This window comes from Ylistrum balloti, unplaced genomic scaffold (genome assembly GCF_031769215.1).
Source record: "Ylistrum balloti isolate Yb309-2 unplaced genomic scaffold, AGI_CSIRO_Ybal_v1 Utg370948, whole genome shotgun sequence".
In the NCBI taxonomy this organism is placed as follows: domain Eukaryota; kingdom Metazoa; phylum Mollusca; class Bivalvia; order Pectinida; family Pectinidae; genus Ylistrum; species Ylistrum balloti.
Window position 1 is genome coordinate 989,619 of NW_026782534.1, and position 21,470 is coordinate 1,011,088.

At 36.0% G+C, this 21,470-nt stretch overlaps 2 protein-coding genes across 2 annotated transcripts; both read left to right on the forward strand.

The window, feature by feature from the left end:
- Positions 1-421: 421 nt before the first annotated feature.
- Positions 422-21,369, forward strand: LOC132559690 (calcium-activated chloride channel regulator 3A-1-like; the record flags this gene model as incomplete). The annotated part of the gene is made up of 8 exons (XM_060224308.1): positions 422-439; positions 6,260-6,397; positions 7,717-8,011; positions 15,715-16,013; positions 17,401-17,649; positions 19,673-19,891; positions 20,819-20,972; positions 21,263-21,369. Coding segments are annotated over exons 1-8 (1,479 nt in total), but the record flags the coding sequence as incomplete, so codon positions are not given.
- LOC132559655 (polypeptide N-acetylgalactosaminyltransferase 4-like) lies at positions 13,147-14,952 on the forward strand. Its single transcript, XM_060224271.1, has one exon. It carries the CDS (start codon positions 13,147-13,149, stop codon positions 14,950-14,952), a length of 1,806 nt encoding a protein of 601 aa, XP_060080254.1.
- Positions 21,370-21,470: the final 101 nt, after the last annotated feature.

Below are 21,470 nucleotides of genomic sequence, written 5' to 3' on the forward strand. Positions count from 1 at the left end.
TATCAATTACAATGAAAATTATTGATGGACAAAAACTATAAATAAATATCCGAAATGGCTAGTGTCGCTTATTCATCAGGAGTAATGGATCATGACCGAAGTGAAGCTCAATGATTTTTTTTTTCACAAAAATAATACGAATAAATCAAAAGGCCTTTTCATATAAATTCCATTTGTCAAATGGGAAAATTACAAAAGATTTTTTTATGCCGTTAAAACGATTTTCTTCGTGTTTCTAACAGAAAGAGGTACACAATATCGAGTGATATTTCAGATGTAACTTGAAATACATGTTTTGTTAAAAACAACGTCAAAAGTTAATTGAAATTATTCGTCACAAAAGTTAATACGTTATTTGGATTTTTTTTACTTTCTGCTACAATGCTAATTTTAGAAAAAAACAAGTATGTTTTAACGGGTGATGGTTGTTGGATTAGATGTAAGTTTTGTGACGGGTGATAGTTGTTGGATTAGATATAAGTTTTGTGACGGGTGATAGTTGTTGGATTAGATGTAAGTTTTGTGACGGGTGATAGTTGTTGGATTAGATGTAAGTTTTGTGACGGGTGATAGTTGTTGGATTAGATGTAAGTTTTGTGACGGGTGATAGTTGTTGGATTAGATGTAAGTTTTGTGACGGGTGATAGTTGTTGGATTAGATATAAGTTTTGTGACGGGTGATAGTTGTTGGATTAGATGTAAGTTTTGTGACGGGTGATAGTTGTTGGATTAGATGTAAGTTTTGTGACGGGTGATAGTTGTTGGATTAGATGTAAGTTTTGTGACGGGTGATAGTTGTTGGATTAGATGTAAGTTTTGTTGATAGTTGTTGGATTAGATGTAAGTTTTGTGACGGGTGATAGTTGTTGGATTAGATGTAAGTTTTGTGACGGGTGATAGTTGTTGGATTAGATGTAAGTTTTGTGACGGGTGATAGTTGTTGGATTAGATGTAAGTTTTGTGACGGGTGATAGTTGTTGGATTAGATGTAAGTTTTGTGACGGGTGATAGTTGTTGTATTAGATGTAAGTTTTGTGACGGGTGATAGTTGTTGGATTAGATGTAAGTTTTGTGACGGGTGATAATTGTTTACTTAGATGTAAGTTTTGTGACGGGTGATAGTTGTTGGATTAGATGTAAGTTTTGTGACGGGTGATAGTTGTTGGATTAGATGTAAGTTTTGTGACGGGTGATAGTTGTTGGATTAGATGTAAGTTTTGTGACGGGTGATAGTTGTTGGATTAGATGTAAGTTTTGTGACGGGTGATAGTTGTTGGATTAGATGTAACTTTTGTGACGGGTGATAGTTGTTGGATTAGATGTAAGTTTTGTGACGGGTGATAGTTGTTGGATTAGATGTAAGTTTTGTGACGGGTGATAGTTGTTGGATTAGATGTAAGTTTTGTGACGGGTGATAGTTGTTGGATTAGATGTAAGTTTTGTGACGGGTGATATTTGTTGGATTAGATGTAAGTTTTGTGACGGGTGATAGTTGTTGGATTAGATGTAAGTTTTGTGACGGGTGATAGTTGTTGGATTAGATGTAAGTTTTGTGACGGGTGATAGTTGTTGGATTAGATATAAGTTTTGTGACGGGTGATAGTTGTTGGATTAGATGTAAGTTTTGTGACAGGTGATAGTTGTTGGATTAGATGTAGGTTTTGTGACGGGTGATAGTTGTTGGATTAGATGTAAGTTTTGTGACGGGTGATAGTTGTTGGATTAGATGTAAGTTTTGTGACGGGTGATAGTTGTTGGATTAGATGTAAGGTTTGTGACGGGTGATAGTTGTTGGATTAGATATAAGTTTTGTGACGGGTGATAATTGTTGGATTAGATGTAAGTTTTGTGACGGGTGATAGTTGTTGGATTAGATGTAAGTTTTGTGACGGGTGATAGTTGTTGGATTAGATGTAAGTTTTGTGACGGGTGATAGTTGTTGGATTAGATGTAAGTTTTGTGACGGGTGATAGTTGTTGGATTAGATGTAAGTTTTGTGACGGGTGATAGTTGTTGGATTAGATGTAAGTTTTGTGACGGGTGATAGTTGTTGGATTAGATGTAAGTTTTGTGACGGGTGATAGTTGTTGGATTAGATGTAAGTTTTGTGACGGGTGATAGTTGTTGGATTAGATGTAAGTTTTGTGACGGGTGATAGTTGTTGGATTAGATGTAAGTTTTGTGACGGGTGATAGTTGTTGGATTAGATGTAAGTTTTGTGACGGGTGATAGTTGTTGGATTAGATGTAAGTTTTGTGACGGGTGATAGTTGTTGGATTAGATGTAAGTTTTGTGACGGGTGATAGTTGTTGGATTAGATGTAAGTTTTGTGACGGGTGATAGTTGTTGGATTAGATGTAAGTTTTGTGACGGGTGATAGTTGTTGGATTAGATGTAAGTTTTGTGACGGGTGATAGTTGTTGGATTAGATGTAAGTTTTGTGACGGGTGATAGTTGTTGGATTAGATGTAAGTTTTGTGACGGGTGATAGTTGTTGGATTAGATGTAAGTTTTGTGACGGGTGATAGTTGTTGGATTAGATGTAAGTTTTGTGACGGGTGATAGTTGTTGGATTAGATGTAAGTTTTGTGACGGGTGATAGTTGTTGGATTAGATGTAAGTTTTGTGACGGGTGATAGTTGTTGGATTAGATGTAAGTTTTGTGACGGGTGATAGTTGTTAGATTTAAGTTTTGTGACGGGTGATAGTTGTTGGATTAGATGTAAGTTTTGTGACGGGTGATAGTTGTTGGATTAGATGTAAGTTTTGTGACGGGTGATAGTTGTTGGATTAGATGTAAGTTTTGTGACGGGTGATAGTTAGATGTAAGTTTTGTGACGGGTGATAGTTGTTGGATTAGATGTAAGTTTTGTGACGGGTGATAGTTGTTGGATTAGATGTAAGTTTTGTGACGGGTGATAGTTGTTGGATTAGATGTAAGTTTTGTGACGGGTGATAGTTGTTGGATTAGATGTAAGTTTTGTGACGGGTGATAGTTGTTGGATTAGATGTAAGTTTTGTGACGGGTGATAGTTGTTGGATTAGATGTAAGTTTTGTGACGGGTGATAGTTGTTGGATTAGATGTAAGTTTTGTGACGGGTGATAGTTGTTGGATTAGATGTAAGTTTTGTGACGGGTGATAGTTGTTGGATTAGATGTAAGTTTTGTGACGGGTGATAGTTGTTGGATTAGATGTAAGTTTTGTGACGGGTGATAGTTGTTGGATTAGATGTAAGTTTTGTGACGGGTGATAGTTGTTGGATTAGATGTAAGTTTTGTGACGGGTGATAGTTGTTGGATTAGATGTAAGTTTTGTGACGGGTGATAGTTGTTGGATTAGATGTAAGTTTTGTGACGGGTGATAGTTGTTGGATTAGATGTAAGTTTTGTGACGGGTGATAGTTGTTGGATTAGATGTAAGTTTTGTGACGGGTGATAGTTGTTGGATTAGATGTAAGTTTTGTGACGGGTGATAGTTGTTGGATTAGATGTAAGTTTTGTGACGGGTGATAGTTGTTGGATTAGATGTAAGTTTTGTGACGGGTGATAGTTGTTGGATTAGATGTAAGGTTTGTGACGGGTGATAGTTGTTGGATTAGATGTAAGTTTTGTGACGGGTGATAGTTGTTGGATTAGATGTAAGTTTTGTGACGGGTGATAGTTGTTGGATTAGATGTAAGTTTTGTGACGGGTGATAGTTGTTGGATTAGATGTAAGTTTTGTGACGGGTGATAGTTGTTGGATTAGATGTAAGTTTTGTGACGGGTGATAGTTGTTGGATTAGATGTAAGTTTTGTGACGGGTGATAGTTGTTGGATTAGATGTAAGTTTTGTGACGGGTGATAGTTGTTGGATTAGATGTAAGTTTTGTGACGGGTGATAGTTGTTGGATTAGATGTAAGTTTTGTGACGGGTGATAGTTGTTGGATTAGATGTAAGTTTTGTGACGGGTGATAGTTGTTGGATTAGATGTAAGTTTTGTGACGGGTGATAGTTGTTGGATTAGATGTAAGTTTTGTGACGGGTGATAGTTGTTGGATTAGATGTAAGTTTTGTGACGGGTGATAGTTGTTTACTTAGATGTAAGTTTTGTGACGGGTGATAGTTGTTGGATTAGATGTAAGTTTTGTGACGGGTGATAGTTGTTGGATTAGATGTAAGTTTTGTGACGGGTGATAGTTGTTGGATTAGATGTAAGTTTTGTGACGGGTGATAGTTGTTGGATTAGATGTAAGTTTTGTGACGGGTGATAGTTGTTGGATTAGATGTAAGTTTTGTGACGGGTGATTGTTGTTGGATTAGATTTAAGTTTTGTGACGGGTGATAGTTGTTGGATTAGATGTAAGTTTTGTGACGGGTGATAGTTGTTGGATTAGATGTAAGTTTTGTGACGGGTGATAGTTGTTGGATTAGATGTAAGTTTTGTGACGGGTGATAGTTGTTGGATTAGATGTAAGTTTTGTGACGGGTGATAGTTGTTGGATTAGATGTAAGTTTTGTGACGGGTGATAGTTGTTGGATTAGATGTAAGTTTTGTGACGGGTGATAGTTGTTGGATTAGATGTAAGTTTTGTGAGTTGGGTGATGAAGTTTTGTGACTGGTTGTTGGATTAGATGTAAGTTTTGTGACGGGTGATAGTTGTTGGATTAGATGTAAGTTTTGTGACGGGTGATGGTTGTTGGATTAGATGTAAGTTTTGTGACGGGTGATAGTTGTTGGATTAGATGTAAGTTTTGTGACGGGTGATAGTTGTTGGATTAGATGTAAGTTTTGTGACGGGTGATAATTGTTTACTTAGATGTAAGTTTTGTGACGGGTGATAGTTGTTGGATTAGTTGTTGGATTAGATGTAAGTTTTGTGACGGGTGATAGTTGTTGGATTAGATGTAAGTTTTGTGACGGGTGATAGTTGTTTAGTTAGATATAAGTTTTGTGACGGGTGATGGTTGTTGGATTAGATGTAAGTTTTGTGACGGGTGATAGTTGTTGGATTAGATGTAAGTTTTGTGACGGGTGATAGTTGTTGGATTATATGTAAGTTTTGTGACGGGTGATAGTTGTTGGATTAGATGTAAGTTTTGTGACGGGTGATAATTGTTGGATTAGATGTAAGTTTTGTGACGGGTGATAGTTGTTGGATTAGATGTAAGTTTTGTGACGGGTGATAGTTGTTGGATTAGATGTAAGTTTTGTGACGGGTGATAGTTGTTGGATTAGATGTAAGTTTTGTGACGGGTGATAGTTGTTGGATTAGATGTAAGTTTTGTGACGGGTGATAGTTGTTGGATTAGATGTAAGTTTTGTGACGGGTGATAGTTGTTGGATTAGATGTAAGTTTTGTGACGGGTGATAGTTGTTGGATTAGATGTAAGTTTTGTGACGGGTGATAGTTGTTGGATTAGATGTAAGTTTTGTGACGGGTGATAGTTGTTGGATTAGATGTAAGTTTTGTGACGGGTGATAGTTGTTTACTTAGATATAAGTTTTGTGACGGGTGATAGTTGTTGGATTAGATGTAAGTTTTGTGACGGGTGATGGTTGTTGGATTAGATGTAAGTTTTGTGACGGGTGATAGTTGTTGGATTAGATGTAAGTTTTGTGACGGGTGATAGTTGTTGGATTAGATGTAAGTTTTGTGACGGGTGATAGTTGTTGGATTAGATGTAAGTTTTGTGACGGGTGATAGTTGTTGGATTAGATGTAAGTTTTGTGACGGGTGATAGTTGTTGGATTAGATATAAGTTTTGTGACGGGTGATGGTTGTTTAGTTAGATAGAAGTTTTGTGACGGGTGATGGTTGTTGGATTAGATGTAAGTTTTGTGACGGGTGATGGTTGTTGGATTAGATGTAAGTTTTGTGACGGGTGATGGTTGTTTACTTAGATATAAGGTTTGTGACGGGTGATAATTGTTGGATTAGATGTAAGTTTTGTGACGGGTGATAATTGTTTACTTAGATATAAGTTTTGTGACGGGTGATAGTTGTTGGATTAGATATAAGTTTTGTGACGGGTGATGGTTGTTGGATTAGATGTAAGTTTTGTGACGGGTGATGGTTGTTGGATTAGATATAAGTTTTGTGACGGGTGATAGTTGTTGGATTAGATGTAAGTTTTGTGAGTTGTTGGATTAGATGTAAGTTTTGTGACGGGTGATGCTCTTGTTTACATGTAGATGTAAGTTTTGTGACGGGTGATTGTTTGCATTTGACACAATTAGATGTAAGTTTTGTGACTAGTGATAGTTGTTGAGATTAGACTGTTACCAATCTCACCGTGACGACGCATGCATCGAGACAATCGGACATCAAATTGGAGAACAATGCTTACACCGACATTCTACTGGCATTTGACGAAACCATTCCACATAGCCAGTCATTTATCAACAAAACTAAGGTAAGACTCGCGTCGACGGTAACTGTGTCAGTAGGAAGCATAAACTGTGCCGATGCACCTCTAAAATGGTCCACCTGGACCTGTGATAACATTTCCTGGACAAGAGACAATGTCTTTGCAGTTTTTATTGTGTCTTGGATGTTTTGTCTACGTCATTTCCGTGATACTTTAAAAATCTCTTTTTTGTTTTTTTGGGTTTTTTTCGCCAAAGAAAATTTTACGAAATATTGTCAGTGTTGCTGATAGTATCCTTCGTATGATTACTGGTATACTTGTACTTGCATAAACCATCTCCTGTTCAAAATTACCTTTTTGTCCATGTCCATCGAATATGTATCTTACAATAGATTGGTATATTTCTTCTTCACTAGGTATGTATATGATAATAAACTAAAACCTCCTTACGAGTGTCTTTTCTTTCTTTCTTTTTGTTTTTGTTTGTTTGTTTGTTTTTTTGTTTAATTTTTTTCACACATCGAGACTAATGATACTGGCCCAGTACTGATAGTGTGGTCTGTTGTTATCCATATGTTATACTAGTCTGTGAGATATGTAATTATATCATAGTTTACGCTGTAAGGGGGAATAACTCCATTCCGGATTTTGGTTGTTTGTTGATAATATTTAATACATAAATCCAGATAAGTTGACCAGGACATGGTTTAAAATCATAATCTTGATTGAAGCCGAATTAAATGGCGCCTTCTGCACTTCGAAGGTTGCATTTAACACATTTTTTAAATGGATATAATTTTACATCCATAGTACACTACACTGTGGTGTAGGTTGTGGTGTTACTGTTTCTTTTGTCTCATAGGGGAACGTGATATTACTTACTTGGATTGACAGGATTCAAATGGCGGGTGGCGTTGAAGAAGCAAAATACGCTTACTCTTTCGGAACACATTGTCTTATTATCATTGTACTTTTTCTGTGGTCTCCACGTAAATCTTTCTTTTGTTTATATCTCGCCCAAGTGTTATTCAATTGGAGTTTGAATTTTAACGAGTTACTTTTTTTGTTATTTTAAATACTAAGTTGTATGGAAAACACATTAATTCCATGGCTGACCAGTGGTATGTCAAGCTTCGTCATTTTAGAGGTTGGCATTGACATGTTTCGTTTACCTATAATTATATCGTTGCTAAAATTTGACAAATTGCATATAATAGGATTCCACTGAACTGTAGATTTTCTCCGTAACTGACTTGATGTTCCTCTTCAGAAAAAAACCCTTAAGTTTGATAAACGTTTGCCACTTTTATACACTTAATTTTCTGATACTTTCCAACATATTTTAAATGTGTTTTTTTTACCAGGAATATTTTACAAGGGCGTCGAAGATATTGTACATAGCTACTCGCCAGAGGGCGTACTTCAAGGACATAAAAATCCTAGTCCCCAGCACATGGCCAGATGACCCTAGCTATCAAAGTGCGAGTGTGGATCAGACCGTTTACAAATCTGACGTTATCATCACAAGTTCAAGCATAAAAAAACGGAGCATCCCACAGACTCGGACGTATGGCGGATGCGGAAGTCAAGGGATACATATACAACTAAATACCGACTTCCTGTTCAAAGACAGGTACCCTCCATACTGGTCACGTTCAGGTTAGTTTATAAATAACAACACGAAAAAAACCCAAAAAACAAAACAAAAGGGAAAAAATTGTCCTGTTGCAACATATAAAAAAATTATTATTTCCATGTGAAATGCCTAACGTTTTAATATTCACTACTAACTGTGAAATTACATTTTGAATTTATTGGTATCAATAAATCAACTCACTGATATCGATGAATCAACTCACTGATATCAATATATCGACTCACTGATATCAATATATCAACTCACTGATATCAATGAATCAACTCGCTGATATCAATATATCGACTCACTGATATCAATATATCGACTCACTGATATCAATATATCGACTCACTGATATCGATGAATCAACTCACTGATATCGATGAATCAACTCACTGATATCAATATATCGACTCACTGATATCAATATATCGACTCACTGATATCAATATATCGACTCACTGATATCGATGAATCAACTCACTGATATCAATAAATCAACTCGCTGATATCAATAAATCAACTCACTGATATCAATATATCAACTCACTGATATCAATATATCGACTCACTGATATCAATATATCAACTCACTGATATCAATATATCAACTCACTGATATCAATATATCAACTCACTGATATCAATAAATCAACTCACTGATATCAATATATCGACTCACTGATATCAATATATCGACTCACTGATATCGATGAATCAACTCACTGATATCAATGAATCAATTCACTGATATCAATATATCAACTCACTGATATCGATATATCAATCACTGATATCAATATAACTCACTGATATCAATATATCAACTCACTGATATCAATATATCAACTCACTGATATCAATAAATCAACTCACTGATATCGATGAATCAACTCACTGATATCAATATATCAACTCACTGATATCAATATATCAACTCACTGATATCAATATATCAACTGAACTCACTGATATCAATATATCAACTCACTGATATCAATATATCAACTCACTGATATCGATGAATCAACTCACTGATATCAATATATCAATTCACTGATATCAATATATCAACTCACTGATATCAATATATCAACTCACTGATATCAATATATCAACTCACTGATATCAATAAATCAACTCACTGATATCAATATATCAACTCACTGATATCAATATATCAACTCACTGATATCAATATATCAACTCACTTATATCAATGAATCAACTCACTGATATCAATATATCAACTCACTTATATCAATGAATCAACTCACTGATATCAATATATCAACTCACTGATATCAATATATCAATTCACTGATATCAATATATCAACTCACTGATATCAACTCACTGATATCAATAAATCAACTCGCTGATATCAATAAATCAACTCACTGATATCAATATATCAACTCACTGATATCAATATATCGACTGACTGATATCAATGAATCAATTCACTGATATCAATATATCAACTCACTGATATCAATATATCAACTCACTGATATCAATATATCAACTCACTGATATCAATATATCAACTCACTGATATCAATATATCAACTCGCTGATATCAATAAATCAACTTACTGATATCAATATATCAACTCACTGATATCAATATATCAACTCACTGATATCAATATATCAACTCACTGATATCAATATATCAACTCACTGATATCAATATATCAACTCACTGATATCAATAAATCAACTCACTGATATCAATATATCGACTCACTGATATCGATGAATCAACTCACTGATATCAATAAATCAACTCGCTGATATCAATAAATCAACTCACTGATATCAATATATCGACTCACTGATATCAATAAATCAACTCACTGATATCAATATATCGACTCACTGATATCAATAAATCAACTCACTGATATCAATATATCGACTGACTGACATCGATAAATCAACTCACTGATATCAATATATCGACTCACTGATATAATATATGATATCACTGATATCAATATATAACTCACTGATATCAATATATCGACTCACTGATATCAATATATCGACTCACTGATATCAATAAATCAACTCACTGATATCAATATATCAACTCACTGATATCGATGAATCAACTCACTGATATCGATGAATCAACTCACTGATATCAATAAATCAACTTACTGATATCAATATATCAACTCACTGATATCAATATATCAACTCACTGATATCAATATATCGACTGACTGACATGATAAATCAACTCATATCAATATACTCACTGATATCAATATATCAACTCACTGATATCAATATATCGACTCACTGATATCAATAAATCAACTCACTGATATCAATATATCGACTCACTGATATCAATATATCGACTCACTGATATCAATAAATCAACTCACTGATATCAATATATCAACTCACTGATATCAATATATCAACTCACTGATATCAATATATCAATTCACTGATATCAATATATCAACTCACTGATATCGATGAATCAACTCACTGATATCAATATATCAATTCACTGATATCAATATATCAACTCACTGATATCAATATATCAACTCACTGATATCAATATATCAACTCACTGATATCAATATATCAACTCACTGATATCAATAAATCAACTCACTGATATCAATAAATCAACTCACTGATATCGATGAATCAACTCACTGATATCAATATATCAACTCACTGATATCAATATATCGACTCACTGATATCAATATATCAACTCACTGATATCAATATATCAACTCACTGATATCAATATATATCACTGATATCAATATATCAACTCACTGATATCAAATGAATCAACTCACTGATATCAATATATATCAACTCATATCAATATATATCTGATATCGATGAATCAACTCACTGATATCAAATATCAACTCATACAATAAATCAACTTACTGATATCAATATATCAACTCACTGATATCAATATATCAACTCACTGATATCAATATATCGACTGACTGATATCAATGAATCAATTCACTGATATCAATATATCAACTCACTGATATCGATGAATCAACTCACTGATATCAATAAATCAACTCACTGATATCAATAAATCAACTCACTGATATCGATGAATCAACTCACTGATATCAATATATCAATTCACTGATATCAATATATCGACTGACTGACATCGATAAATCAACTCACTGATATCAATATATCAACTCGCTGATATCGATGAATTAACTCACTGATATCAATATATCGACTCACTGATATCAATAAATCAACTCACTGATATCGATGAATCAACTCACTGATATCAATATATCTCAATATATCAACTCACTGATATCAATATATCGACTCACTGATATCAATATATCGACTCACTGATATCAATGAATCAACTCACTGATATCGATGAATATCAATAATCAATTCACTGATATCAATATATCAACTCACTGATATCAATATATCAAGTCACTGATATCAATATATCAACTCACTGATATCAATATATCAACTCATTGATATCGATGATTCAAATATGACATAGCCATATTTATCGTGACTTAATGATGTTACTAAATAGAATTTATTTGCGAGATGGCTTAAGATCTTTGAGATCACATCATTTTTACATATCTAATTTAGTGATATTGTGATTCAGATTTATGATCTCACCAAATAATATTAGTGTCGCCAAATACAGATTCCAAATTTCACTCCGCTATTTTACAGCTATTCTGTATCTTTTTGGAAACTATTTTGCAGTGTTTCAACCCCTTTTTTAGAAATGCTATTATCATGTAACACTGATGCAATATCATATCGTATACTTATCAATTTTGGGACTACTACTTGCCTTTTCATGATAAAAAGATTGTCTAGATGTAATATCAATATAACAATCATTTGTCAGTTACCAGAATTGAGGAACAGGTTTTTGTAACCGTCGTGGAGAATATTATGTGACATGGAAGTTGTAACCGTCGAGGAGAATATTATGTGACATGGAAGTTGTAACCGTCGAGGAGAATATTATGTGACATGGAAGTTGTAACCGTCGTGGAGAATATTATGTGACATGGAAGTTGTAACCGTCGAGGAGAATATTATGTGACATGGAAGTTGTACCCGTCGTGGAGAATATTATGTGACATGGAAGCTGACATTGACTTCAGTCGACCCTGTTTATTGGTCGTATGAATTCCGATGTTAGACATATTTTTTCTCATTAAAGGAGTATGACATGCGTCTCGCCAGTCGAAAACACTTGTATTTTTTTCGTTGCTTTTTTTTTTATCTTATAAAGTTAATCAGACACAAATCGATACAACTACTGTGTTTACAAAGGTGTCTGATGTGAATTGTCATTGTAAACATTCGTCCTCCAAAACTCATATAGAAATCAACAATATTTAACTTCGCTTCGTGACCGTACCGTAACACACGTACTACCCGGAACGCGATTAACCCGAGATGCACGTGTTTGACAGTCTTGACTGTAAAAAAGTGAGCGAGGAAAGAATGTACGGTAGCATGTAACGGACTAACGCGCAACACGAGCGACCTTACGTGTAACTTAAGTAAACATGGCTCTACCATAACGATGCTGATTATTTAAGTGTCGCACATCACTATACAAATTATATAAAATTGTACATGTAAACATGTAATAAAATCGGAGTATTTTTGTAATCTCAACTGATTATCACGAGACTGTTTAAATATTTCAAAACTCCAACACATGTTTGATTGATCAGACTACAGATGTCATCACATGCTCGCTCGGTGTGATGATATGATACACCAATCATTAATGAAACTCTATCGGACCAATCAATACCAGATATGTTTTTCAAATGTCAATGTTTTCATTAACGTCAAAGTTGTTGTGATCAAGACTAAATATCACAAACATTACGACCTTTGGTATCACAAACATTACGACATTCAGTATTACAAACATTATGACCTTCAGTATTACAAACATTATGACCTTCAGTATTACAAACATTACGACCTTACTATTACAAACATCTGCCTTGACTTCCCCTCTGACCTTCCATACTCATGCTCGTGTGTATCACTGAACGTCGGAAGGTCAACAGACATGTTGGTATCATCTCCCATTAAATACTTCTCCAGGATAATGCGGGGACCTGTCGTGTTGATACTAATGCTTTGCTGGGCGTCGATTGTGATGTGGACAACTCGAAAGTACTTCCCGCATTTGACTAATGGAGGAAATGTGTTGGTCCAAAAATCCTTTATGGACCTCTCTTCCCAGCAATACGACATCAAAAGTGTCAATATTGATAATGAGAGTAAGTTAAGAAAAGTGAAAATTGAAACAAATATCGCCAGAAAAAGGTTTGATGATAAAACAAAGCAACATGGACCAAGCGGAAGCAAAGCGAAAACACAACGCAAACCATTTTCCGAAATAATTAAGTCTTCCGGAATTTCTTTATACAAAGATATAGATCCGAGCCGTTTTCACATCAACGTCACAAGAACTCACGAGACTTCGGTAAGACGGAAGGTGCCGGATACCCGCCCCAACGAGTGCGCTTCTGTAAAATATGACATGAAGCTACTTCCGGTGGCGTCGATTGTGATACCGCTCCATAACGAGCCTTGGTCCACGTTCGAGAGACTTATAAATAGCGTCCTGACGCATTCGCCTCGACTACTATTACACGAAATCATTATTATAGACGATATGAGTGATTTGGATTACTTAGGATCCGCTCTGGATGAATATGTAGAACAGTTTGATCTCATGCGAATATACAGAACACAAGAAAGGCTCGGTACCATGAAAACAAGAGTTGTGGGAACTAAGCTAGCAAAAGGTGACGTGGTTGTCTTCCTCGATTCCCACACTGAGGTCAATGTCGGATGGCTTGAACCCTTATTGTACGAAATAAGCAAAAACAGCACAGCAATCGTACAGCCGTCTATCGACATCATTGATCCACAAACATTCCAATACAGGCAGTACTTTCGAAATAACATCAGGGGACACTTTAAATGGAGCATGGCGTATGAGTTCGTCCCGATACCACCAACACAACTGAAGGAAATCTGGGAACAACCTACGAAAGCATTTGACACTCCTGCTATCGTCGGCTGTGCGTTTGCGGTAAACCGGAAATACTTTCTTGGTGTTGGAGGACTAGATACGGGTATGCGCACATGGGGCGGTGAGGATGTAGAACTATCCATTAGAGTTTGGCTTTGTGGTGGAAGTATGAAAATAGCACCATGTTCTCACGTTGCTCATATTTTCAAAAAAGGACACCCATTCAAAATGGAGTATTCCGATCTTGTTTACAACAATAGACGGACGGCGGAGATGTGGCTTGGTGACTATAGAAAGTACTTTTATTACTTTAATAATGGGTACGCCAAACCTCCAAAGTCATCAGAGAAATTCGATATAATGGATACAGTAAAACAGAAGTTTAAATGTAAAAAGTTCGACTGGCTTCTCAGAAACGTTTTCCCGGAGCTAGATGTTCCACCGGAAGGAACTCAATATTTTGGACACATGCGCAATGTTGGTTCCGGATTTTGTTTTGGCCCGGCGGACAAGGCCATTCTGAAATCCTATTCGTTACTGGTTTTGTTCGACTGTTTCTTTTACTATCAAGCTCAGCATTTTGCATTGCTTGAGAACGGTCGTTTGATGGTGCGTAGACAATGTGTAAAAGTTGAATCAGACTTCTTAGTCGTGGCACCTTGCACTGATGAGATTGGTAAGTGGAACTTGAAAGGGAAGCTACTCGTGTACACAGACGGATCTGGTTCTAAATGTGCCATGCAGACGTCCAAGGATGTCAACTCCGAAAATTTACAGGTCATTCGGCTCGTGTCATGTGAGAACACCAACACAACAGCGCAGTGGGAGTTTCCAGATAAACTCTTTAAAAGTCAGAGTACTGAACATTGATCTGTTACAGTGTTGATTAATTCAGGATTTACTCATCCTACTGTATTTGAAACCCTATTTTCTTTGACATGATGATAAAGTCTATGTCAAAAAGAGATGTATCCGATGAGAAAATTGTGACTCGTTTCACGAATAAAAAAAGAAATCCTCATTCCTATTTGTACTTTTTAATTATATACTGTATGTAACTTTGAATGTATCGTATCCTTTACATGGCGTTATGAATGTTTGACAAACACTTCATCAGTATATTGTAAAATTATCTATTCACACACCGATTCGGAACTCTTTTGACGGGTTTTCCGTGCTTCAGTAAGATAGCATTTAACCTTAGCTTATACCTCTATTCTACACTAACTTATCATGTTGCCTGAAAGTCCTTGTCTTCCTTCACGAATTTTCTTAAATAGATTTGTGTATACGAGGCATATCAAGCGAAAAAAGTTTGACACGTTTCATAAATTCCGATATTTTGTTATACGAGGCAAGCGAAAAAAGTTCGTGTCCAGTATAGGAAATAGAAACGAATTAAAGATCCTATTTATCCAATAATTAGACAATCTTGCTAACATTTATGGAAAAAATATTTTAAAAGATTAATGTAGCATCTAAGTTTTAAGTTTTGTTTGATGACGTCACTAGACATGACGTCATGAAGTTATGACATCATAATGACAATAATGACAACGTTCAGCAAATGAAGTTTCGTTAGGTTTTATTACATATGTATGTGCCATATTGTTGATGAACGTGTCATTGCAGACAAGTTCATCGTTCACCAGTGGGCAACTTTTCGGTGGGGCGTATTCCAGGAATACCCTAGTGAGGGGGAGCAGACCTTCTTCTTCTCGACAGCCTTTGCCCGAATAGACGCCGTCAAGTGCAGCATTCTTCTGAAGGGCCGTTTTTATGTAAATGCTGGAAATCACAAGTTTTTACAATGCCAGATAGATCCCAGTACAGGCCTTTACAAAGAAGATTGTATATATTATCCCTACCCACGCTATCCGTCCGGCATTCAGACACACGTATCTCTGATGGACCACCAGTATATCCAAGAGGTCAGTACTTAATCTCACGTCAAACACTGCTGCTTATTCCGACTTCTGGAAGTAAGTGTGCATCTGTTGTACAAATTTATAAATTTCGATTTTTTACTTCGAAATATTATCTCTAAACAGGACCCCAGCTAAGTAAAGTGGCCTGCTTGTAATTTGTGTCTAATTTTATTTTATAATTACGAAATGAAAACTTGTCTTATTTTACCTAGTATCAATGTGAAGATAGTATACCAAAACTTTTGTTAATGTATACCTACGGGAGAAGGGAGATAATTCTGTTCACTCTCCGCTTAGCAATGTCAAAGCTCCTTTCTTGCTCCGGAGTGAGATGATGTATCTCTAGGAAGTGGGTTAATCTTTTGTCAAAATCCCATTAAATAAAACTAATTTCAGAAAAATCTTCATACTCTTCCGGAACACTGATCTTAATTGAGTTTGAATTTAGATACTGTTGTCTTTATTTCCTTTGTTGTTTTCTTAAATGAAAATACTGCTTGTAAAAGGAGTGATAATGAGAGAGAGATGAACATCCATGTTGATCTGTACGACAACAATCTTATCTCAACGAACAGCTCAGCAGAAATATGAAAAAACAACATATTAGTTAAAGGTTTGACGATACCGACTAGTAAATTCGGTACTATATCTGACATTTTCCACAGATAACAGGTTTCTATGACAACGATACCGACTAGTAAATTCGGTACTATATCTGACATTTTCCACAGATAACAGGTTTCTATGACAACGATACCGACTAGTAAATTCGGTTATTTATCTGACATTTTCCACAGATCACTTGTTTCTATGACAACGATACCGACTAGTAAATTCGGTTATATATCTGACATTTTCCACAGATCACTTGTTTCTATGACAACGATACCGACTAGTAAATTCGGTAATATATCTGACATTTTCCACAGATAACAGGTTTCTGTGACAAGATATCGACTAGTAAATTCGGTACTATATCTGACATTTTCCACAGATAACAGGTTTCTATGACAACGATATCGACTAGTAAATTAGGTACTATATCTGATATTTTCCACAGATAACAGGTTTCTATGACAACGATACCGACTAGTAAATTCGGTTATTTATCTGACATTTTCCACAGATCACTTGTTTCTATGACAACGATACCGACTAGTAAATTCGGTACTATATCTGACATTTTCCACAGATAACAGGTTTCTATGACAACGATACCGACTAGTAAATTCGGTAATTTATCTGACATTTTCCACAGATAACAGGTTTCTGTGACGAAGATGCCGTCTAGTAAGTTCGGCACTATATCTGACATTTTCCACAGATAACAAGTTTCTATGACAACGATACCGACTAGTAAATTCGGTACTATATCTGACATTTTCCACAGATAACAGGTTTCTGTGACGATGATGCCGACTATGCAACCAAACACAACGCCGAGCCTCTTAATCGTCAAAACCGTCTCTGTAGTCACCGCAGCACGTGGGACGTCATTTCCAATACACCGGACTTTGCGGGAGGGCGCAACCCACCCACCAACTACACGGACGCTCAGCTGGTCCCAAGCTTTACATTTATCAAAGCAGCCAGAAAACGGAGGTCCGTAATATTGATGCACATTGGTCAGCTCCATCAGGTAATGACAATGAACACTGTTAAACACCAGTAAATATCAACATAGGTAAACAATTCAATGACACGGTTCAACACAGGCAATATCAATGTCTCGAGTTAACACAGGTAATATCAATGTCTCGAGTTAACACAGGTAATATCAATGTCTTGAGTTAACACAAGAAATATCGATGTCTCGAGTTAACACAGGTAATATCGGTGTCACGGGTCAACACAGGTAATATCAATGACACGGGTTAACACAGGCAATATCAATGACACGGGTGAACACAGGTAATATCAATGTCACGGGTCAACACAAGTAATATCAATGTCTCGAGTTAACACAGGTAATATCAATGTCTCGAGTTAACACAGGTTATATCAATGACACGGGTCAACACAAATAATATCAATGTCTCGAGTTAACACAGGTAATATCGACGTCAAGAGTTAACACAGGTAATATCAATGTCACGGGTCAACACAGGTAATATCAATGTCTCGAGTTAACACAGCTTATATAAATGACACTGGTCAACACAGGTTATATCAATGACACGGGTCAACACAGGTAATATCAATGTCTCGAGTTAACACAGGTAATAACAATTTCTCGTGTTAACATAGGTTATATAAATGACAAGGGGTCAACACAGGCAATATCAATGACACTGGTCAACACAAGTAATATCAATGTCTCGAGTTAACACAGGTAATATCGATGTCAAGAGTTAACACAGGTAATATCAATGTCACGGGTCAACACAGGTTATATCGATGTCAAGAGTTAACACAGGTAATATCAATGTCTCGAGTTAACACAGGTTATATCGATGTCAAGAGTTATCACAGGTAATATCAATGTCACGGGTCAACACAGGTAATATCAATGTCACGGGTCAACACAAGTAATATCAATGTCTCGAGTTAACACAGGTAATAACAATTTCTCGTGTTAACATAGGTTATATAAATGACAAGGGGTCAACACAGGCAATATCAATGACACTGGTCAACACAAGTAATATCAATGTCTCGAGTTAACACAGGTAATATCGATGTCTCGAGTTAACACAGGTAATAACAATGTCTCGAGTTAACACATGTTATATAAATGACACGGGTCAACACCGGTAATATCAATGTCTCGAGTTAACACAGGTTATATAAATGACACGGGTCAACACAGGCAATATCAATGACACGGATCAACACAAGTAATATCAATGTCTCGAGTTAACACAAGTAATGTCAATGTCTCGAGTTAATACAGGTAATATCGATGACAAGAGTTAACACAGGTAATATCAATGTCACGGGTCAACACAGGTTATATCAATGACACGGGTCAACACAGGTTATATCACTGACACGGGTCAACACAGCTTATATCAATGACACGGGTCAACACAGGTTATATCAATGACACGGGTCAACACAGGTTATATCAATGACACGGGTCAACACAGGTTATATCAATGTCACGGGTCAACACAGGTTATATCAATGACATGGGTCAACACAGGTTACATCAATGACATGGGTCAACACAGTTTATATCAATGACATGGGTCAACACAGTTTATATCAATGACACGGGTCAACACAGGTTATATCAATGTCACGGGTCAACACAGGTTATATCAATGACATGGGTCAACACAGGTTACATCAATGACATGAGACAACACTGGTGATATCAATGACACAGGTAAACACAGGTATATTATATAATATAGTTGATAAGATAGAGAGCGGACAGCTTTTGAGATAACTACAAGTCAGACAAATTGAATTTGACACCAGTCTGAACATTCGGAACATCTATCTGTTGCAACACAATCATGAAAATATATTTGTTTCCCGGTTAGTTGTAAGAAGGAGTCCTCTGATTTTCCTCTGATCGACAGGGTCATACTGAAATATAACCTCCGAAAAATGGCCAACATTTTATTTTAACATGGTCGCACCCCCTTATATATTCCATCGTTTCACATGAGTGAATGACTTTAAAAGTTTTACGTCTTTGAATGTTTTATAAGAACGACGAGAGTTTTATGAAACTGTACCAAGCAGTAGCACACTACGTGAGGGCTAATGAGGGACAGAGGGAATATGAGATTCTACTTCCCGAAAGGCTGAAGGAAATGCTAGGGTCCATACGAGTGGCTAGGTCGGCAAGAGGAACGAAAATCAATTTTCACGCCATTGCAGGTGGGGATCATGACTTCTCCAATATAGACCAAGCTGCCATTAAGAAGGTATACGTATTTAGCCTATTGTCGTTGTCATCATCATCATCATCATCATCATCATCATCATCATCAATTGTGGGCTGTTGAAGTCGCACTGTGTCCGTCTCATAAAGAATTCTTGTAATCGCTAGTCTTTGGAAATATTGAATAACATTTTTCTCAAATTGCATAAGGTTCCCATTGGTCTCAAGTTGTGTTTTTCTTACTTTAGAGGACCCATTAGAGCAAAGAGGCTGACTATGGAAATTTGTTATCAATTTCTTGAGAAGTACTGAATGAATCTTTCTCAAATTTCATAAACAAGTTTCCCGTAGTCAAAGGTTGTGCCCTTTTGATAAGAAAAAACAAATTTCTGACAGGCGGTCATCTTGAATTTTGACGATGAAAGTTTGTTAAAGTACTTCTTTAGAAATATTGGGTAGATATTTCAAAAATTTCATATATAGGTTTTCCTTACTCATATTATTTTTGCTATATCTTCAACTGAATTTTAAAATTTCATAAATTAAGAACGAAAATAAAAAAAGTAAAAATCGAGATAAAACAATGATTTTCATTAGGATCTCTCATAAAAGTCTGTCACATATTTCTAAATTGAAAGTTTGTTAGTTTTTCCTTATAATTCTTTTTATTTTTTATTATTTTTTATATCAAAGTTAAATCAATACCAGATACCGTTTATCAATACTGTGATGCACTTATGTATTGTGCTTGCATCATTTACGCACTAATTTAGAGAAAGGCCAGAGGTTAATGAATACCTATAGACAATATAGGGTAAACGCTGCACGAGTTACTATGGTAGCGCACAGTCTAGTACAACCTCTTTACTAAGTGTCTACAACGAGGTGCCTTGGATACCAAGATGAGTTTACTCGCAATTCTACTTTTGAATTAAAATAAAAACTGAAATTTTTAAACTTCCCTTTTCAGCTTTTCCCTGGAGATAATTTTCCTTCTCAAAAACAAGTAATCGTCTTCAGTACTAACCAGACGAGCCTCCCAAACATGACGGCTTTCAAGTCAGCCGACGTCACACTTCACTGGATATCGCTACATCCTCATCCGGGTACTCACGAAGACACAGGTAGTCAGCTCAAAGGCCTTAACTATTACTAAAAGTATACCATACCTGCATTCTTATTTTCTGCCTCCATCTGAATTACGATACGTTGTACAGAATCAACAACAATAGAAATCTGACTAATCCAAGTTATTATCCCATCTTTTACTGTAAGACGTTTTACTAAGCTTTGACCTTTGTAAGGAGTTAACACGTCATGTCCGTCATCACTGACAACAGTTATATGGCATCAGTTGTCATTGTCTCCAAACGTCGGTACTGACTCTTGCGTATTCTTTTTCCATTTTATTCAGCGGCACCTCTGTACTACAGCCATGGCCACCCTGAGTCGATGGCTCACCTAGACGCTGTGTATGACGTCATTCAGAGGACAGACGGCACTAACTCGTGTACTGTCAAGGTAGGCTTAAGAACATATCGTCGGCTGGCTGACAAAACCTCGTAAGTCCATTTTTGTGGAAAACAGCTTTTTCACATAGCGCCAGACAAAATATTGTAATG

What these genes read in the sequence shown, in the direction of transcription:
- LOC132559655 (XM_060224271.1), top strand. Translation starts at nt 13,147, where the DNA reads ATGCGGGGACCTGTCGTGTTGATACTAATGCTTTGCTGGGCGTCGATT.